The 6,000-nt window shown below is 42.6% G+C and overlaps 1 protein-coding gene across 1 annotated transcript in view; it reads right to left on the reverse strand.

Annotated features, from left to right (window-relative positions):
- cd63 (CD63 molecule) overlaps positions 1–5,516 on the reverse strand; it is a 48,206-nt gene extending 42,690 nt beyond the window's left edge. The window contains exons 1-2 of the mRNA XM_072566988.1: positions 5,247–5,516; positions 4,915–5,010 (exon numbers count right to left, since the gene is read on the reverse strand). Of these exons, the coding sequence (XP_072423089.1) occupies positions 4,915–4,980 (66 nt within the window). The 5' untranslated portion in view covers positions 4,981–5,010; positions 5,247–5,516. The remainder of the gene's footprint in view (positions 1–4,914; positions 5,011–5,246) is intronic.
- Positions 5,517–6,000: the final 484 nt, after the last annotated feature.

Here is a 6,000-nt window from a genome sequence, read left to right on the forward strand (position 1 = left end):
AAAAATCATTGGCTGGCCCAGCCCCATGAGGGTACTAAACAAAAATGACTTCATCTCTACAGAGAAAACTGAAAGGAAGCATTCTGCAAACAAATGACAACTATAACATACAGTCTAAGAAAGCTGATGCAAGGTGGGGGGGGAAAAAAGAGAAACAGCCAGATAACTAAAAACCTCCCTTTAACAATCCAGGTTAGTCATCCTGCAGGTTAGTTATCCTGCAAATCTTCAGGAGATTATGGAGAACAACCCAGGTGAAATATTAGAGGGGCCTTTTAAATTTAAAAAAGGTTGCTCCCATCGCCAAATGAGAGAGACAGAGAGACAGAGAGACAGAGAGACAGAGAGACAGAGAGACAGAGAGACAGAGAGACAGAGAGACAGAGAGACAGAGAGACAGAGAGACAGAGAGACAATTGCACAGGGTGGGGCAGTTGAAAGTCACATGATGAAACCTTAAAGTTGGCAAGCTTAGCATTATTGCTCAGGGGCCAGGAGGGGAAAGATTTTTTTAAAAACAATAAATTCAGAAAGCTTTAATTAGAGCTACCAATTTGAAGAACTTGTGCTAAGGCCCTTAGGAAAAACTATGCCTGCCCATTTCCCATCATGTACACAGGGTGCTCGGCATCATGGGGGTGCCATGCCTGTTGAGGAAAAAAAACCCGTCAACTGACACCTGAAAGAGAAGCCTCAGCATCCTTAGAGCACGTCCAGCTACAAACAACCATCCAAGGTAAAACACCTGGGACAAGGCTGGAATTGGTCTTACAGTTGAGTGAATGGGGAGCAGACAATCAAAATTTGTAGATACACTAAAGTACAACCAAGGGGTGAAGGAGAAGCAAAACAGAGCACCACATGGTTAGATGAACTATAACCTGCAACTATCTGGCTACAAATCTACACCAAAAGTAAAAAAAAAGCCTAACGGTCTCTGCTTGCCGACTGGCAAGCAATGTCTGAAGTAATAGTCTCAGCAAGCTATCAACCTTCTTCCCAAAAGAGGAGAAAGTGAGGACTGCAGATCAGAGCTGAAAATGTGTTGCTGGAAAAGCACAGGAGGTCAGGCAGCATCCAAGGAGCAGGAGAATCGACGTTTCAGGCATAAGCAGAAGGGCTTATGCCCGAAACGTCGATTCTCCTGTTCCTTGGATGCTGCCTGACCTGCTGCGCTTTTCCAGCAACACATTTTCAACTTCTTCCCAGAAGAAGAATGTACACTTCAGAGAACCTTTAATGAGGCAGGTCATTAACTGAACAGTTCATATACCCACCTTTTGTCCCATTTGAATTTTTTTTAAAAACTCACAGGATGTAGGTGGTTCTGGCTAAGCCAGCATTTATTGTCCATTCCCTAGAGACAACCACATTGCTGCAAGTCTGGAGTCACATGTAGGCCAGACTAGATGAGGCTGACAGGTTTCTCCCCCAAGGAGATTAGTGAATCATTGGTTTCTCCCCCCACCCCCCAACAATTAATGGATTAATCATAAAATGCTTAATTCCAGATTCTTTAGGGTCTGCCATGGCAGGATTTGAACCTGAGTCCCCAGAACATTAGCTGAGTTTATGGATTAATAGTCAAGCGATAATACCACTAGGCTATTGCCTCCTTCAATACCTATGACCTAAGATTTAAATGCTACACCAAATCTTGCTTACCATTTGCTGAACAGAGCTCCAAATCTATTCCCTCTACAAAGTATGTTTGCAGATGCATTAGAAAAGTTCAGTTCATGCTCCAAGTACTTGTGGTGAGACCAAACCATACCTTCTATTTCAGTGGAGGAACTGACTCAAAGAGCAGACTTTCTGATTCAAAACTGAAAAAAAAGTTAACCTCACACTAATTAAACTTGATGTCACACCTATAACTGGTCAGTCTACATCAAGGCAAAACTACATTGTGTTTCTGCAAAAAAAGGGGAGGAACTGCTTTGAACATTTGCAACAAACACTAGCCACATGCAATACTGAGCTTGACACACCACTGTTCTTATTTTAGTGAGCAGAGTTCAATGGAACTTTTATAGTTTTGTCATAAAAAAAGGTCACCTTCAAGCATTAGGAGGGAGAGATCCAAGAATGGCAAAATAAAGATCCATTCAGACTTAGTCTCAGACACGTGCTCATCCAAAACTCTAGCGGCCTTAAAAATCCCAACGACATTATCCTGTGCTTAATATTAGTCAAAACGCACTCAGTTTAAATGCCTGTGTTTTCAAATCATTCCATAGCCTTACCCTCCCGGATGCTAAACTTCTCCAGCTTCCTACATCCCAAGTTTCACTGTTGGTTGAAAGTTATAACAGCCAAATCCAGGAAAACCCCTCATAAGCTTCTCTTGCCTTCCACAAGAAAAACCCATCATCGCTTCAGTCAACTGTCCCAATATCTCCTTAAGTTATCAAATAGTGCACCACTGGGCAATGCTCTGGTGAAACATCTCAAAATACCTTTGTATCAGTGCCTAGAATGTGAAACAAGCTGTCTTTAAAATCTCACTCAGGGTTTGGTAAGGCAATGAGTACATGACTGTTTCCTGGGATTATAAAGGGTTATCTACGGAGACAGCTCAAGCCTGTATTCATTAGCATTTAGGGGAGAGGTGAGCTTATTGAAACACTGGTCCCTGAAGGAATTTGACAGTGAGGAGGTTAAAAGGTTGCCCCTTATGAGAAAAGTTTAAAAATGCCAGATGAGGAGGAGGAAATGAGGGTCATTTGGAATTATCATTCCCAAGAGAGAGCAGTGGAGGCTGGGTCATTGAATGTATTCAAGGTGGAGTCAGAGAGAGAATGAAGAAAGGAGAGAGAGTCAGGAGTGTGAAATGGAGGCCATTATCGAGCCAATCACTATCAGAGGGCATACCAGGCTCAAGGGGCCAAATGGCATGATTCTGCTCCAAATTTACATTTGAATCCTTTGACAGGTGGAGGTCAGGTGTCTTGTTGGTATTGAGTGTTTAAAATGTGCATATGCAGGATTTTAAATGGTAATAAAATCGACTGGCCAAGATGAAGCCTCACCTGCGGTCACAACAGCAGCAGCCAGTTTGGAGTCCTCACCTCATCAGGGAGGGACAGGGTGGCAAGGTCCTGTCACACATTGATATGTATTGTGGGCCAGTACCCCAAAAAGATCAGTAAGGGGCTAGTGAGGCTAGACAGTGTGTCAAGTTCCAAAGCAGAGCTATGTTGGACTCAAAAAGGTTAATTGTCTCAACAGATGGTACCTGCCTTTCCCAGCATTGTGCTTTCAGTGCAACACTGCTACTAGGCAGTCCACTTGCTCTGGATTAGTGGTGCTGGAAGAGCACAGCAGTTCAGGCAGCATCCAAGGAGCTTCGAAATCCCTTGGATGCTGCCTGAACTGCTGTGCTCTTCCAGCACCACTAATCCAGAATCTGGTTTCCAGCATCTGCAGTCATTGTTTTTACCTCATCGTCCACTTGCTGTTTCACCACAGGCAAAGCTCCATTGAAAAGCTCTGGGTCCCAGTCGAACTGGGAGAAAGACAGGACATCCTCTTATTCAAAGCCAAAAACTGATTCAGGCACTCCCAACCCTAGCGGTTTAACCCTCTCCTCGAACAATTCTAGAAGTATCTATTTCTAATCCAGAAATAAAACAGCCCCGGGGAAAAGGCAGGTTCGCAGTATTCCACCAGCACAAGACATTAAATAGCAACATTAAAATCAGTAGGAAACTGCTGAAAGCAACAATCAAATGATATAGTCCAGGATTCCAGTGATACTTTTGGGTTGCACGTTCATATAAAAAAGGGGCTAATTGCAAATAATTTGATCCAACAAAAAAAAGCGTTATCAATCCGAAATGTTGGAAGTTTGTCTCCACAGGAACGGCCCGACCTGCTGAGTTTTTCCAACACGGTTGGTTTCTAACTCGTTAAACAAACGTTTCCTCCCCGCCCAAACAACCTTTGCATTTACCTGCAGAGAATTTTCAGCTGAAAACCTGAAAGTCCTGTCTGGAAACAAATTGGAGAGAAACGAGAGCGGGGCGGGGGGGCAGCTTGGGGAAAAACCACCACCGCACCCGGGGGGGTGAAATCAAAACTATTCTCTCAGGCAATACAGGTCACGGCTTGTTCAAATTTAAAAAATAAATCACAATTCAGCAAAGCTTTTACCACAACCCGTTGACTGCCAACCAAAGAAAAAAACCCTTTCTAATTTTTCTCTCAGGTAGGAAGCCGAATTTTTCCCCCTGGAAGAATTCCCTCCCTCTCAACACAAAGTGCTATCCCACCCAAAACAATCCGATTTCCTCTCCCTCATTCTGGTTCAGAAAAACAAATCTCAATATACATTTTGATTTAAAATCCACAAAATTTCCTTCCTTTCTGGGTTAGGGAACCTAAAATGAAGTCCTCTGCACAGATCTTTTATTTCTCAAGTCTCTCTCACACATAGGTGGTGATTTCTTAATAGAAGTCTCTGTCCACGTAGCTACTCCCTCGGATAATAAACAGGGAGCCTCCACTTTTTTTTTGGCAGAGAAACAAGGTTTCATCCTCAGAACATTTGTGTATCGAGTTGAGCATAGAAAACAATGTTTTTTTTAAGAAGGGGGCAGCACGGAAACTTTAATTAAAAAAACCCTATAATCATAGACTTAAAAAAAAACAATAAAATGAGGTAAGGTTTTAAAAAAATACTCATTTGTAACAAAATGCAGTCACCATACAAGAACATAATCAAGTTTGATTCAACACTTACTAAACATTTGCTAAACCTACTTTTTACTGAATGACTAAACTATAATTCAGTTACATCAAAAAACAAATTGGGATACAGACACTGACCCCCTCATGATCGCGCCGCTCTTGTTCTTTCCATCCCAGACAGACACGAAAAGGTTTGAAAACTGACATGAAGCTAACACTCACCCAGAACAAGAAGTTAAATATGAACATCAAGTACTTGACGCACTTCATCGCTCCTTCCACAGCCATTTTCTTTTTTGTAAACTGAAATTGATTCCTCTACAAAACAAAGGAATAAAATGGTTGTTTAAAAAACGTTTTTACGATTTAAAAGAGGAAGTCGAGGGAGGGGACAGGGACCAAGCACCACGACTTGAGGACGTGGATGAAGGGTTTTTAAAAAAAAATCCCAAACACAGCCATATTTCTCCACAATCGGAGATACTGAAAAGATTTAGCGTTGAGACACTATTAAAGAAAACACCAAACGCTTATAAACATCATTAATCCCCTACCTGAAACCCTAGCACTATCAACACTCTTGATCCAACAAGGACTACCACACTGGAGCACAGGCGAGTATTTGACACTTTTTTTTAATCCACTGATTTGACGTCAAATTTCGACGTAAAGGGGGCAGAGTCTACATATTTATTTTTTTAAAACTCAAACCACGCCAAAGGTCCAGCCCCTGGAGGAGAGGCGGGGGTAAAAACTGGAAAGCCACAGGAGCAGTCTTCTAGCTGAATGGGAAAGCACCTCATACGTATAAATCTGCAAACACTAAATGCTGCAAAAACAGTTGCCCTCCCGCAGCTTCGATCATTGTCAGCAGTCATAGGAAAGGGACACAGGTCACTGCCACAAACTGGGGGAAAGGCAATGATCAAGACACGGACTGGATCGCCAGACACAGCCGGGGAGGAACACAAGCCGTAGGAGGTAGTTGTTTGCAGGGTTGGAGGTCAAACTAGATTTTACTTTGAGGGATAAAGTCAGAGTCATACAGCACGGAAACAGACCCTCCGATCCAACTAGTCCATGCCGACCATGACTCCAAACTGAACTAGTGTGTTTGCCCAAAGAGGAGTTGAATGATTTACCGATTTATGAAATGTATTCTTACTTCATTAGACAAGTGCCATCAATGTCATTTTCTTTGCTCATTTCCTGAGAGTCACTGCATTTGTTGCGCATTTCAAAGTGAAACGGAGTGGCTATTTCATCAGAACTTCATTCGGAGATTGTAAGAGAGGGCAGTGAAGGGTC

This window comes from Chiloscyllium punctatum, chromosome X, assembly GCF_047496795.1.
Source record: "Chiloscyllium punctatum isolate Juve2018m chromosome X, sChiPun1.3, whole genome shotgun sequence".
Taxonomy (NCBI): Eukaryota; Metazoa; Chordata; class Chondrichthyes; order Orectolobiformes; family Hemiscylliidae; genus Chiloscyllium; species Chiloscyllium punctatum.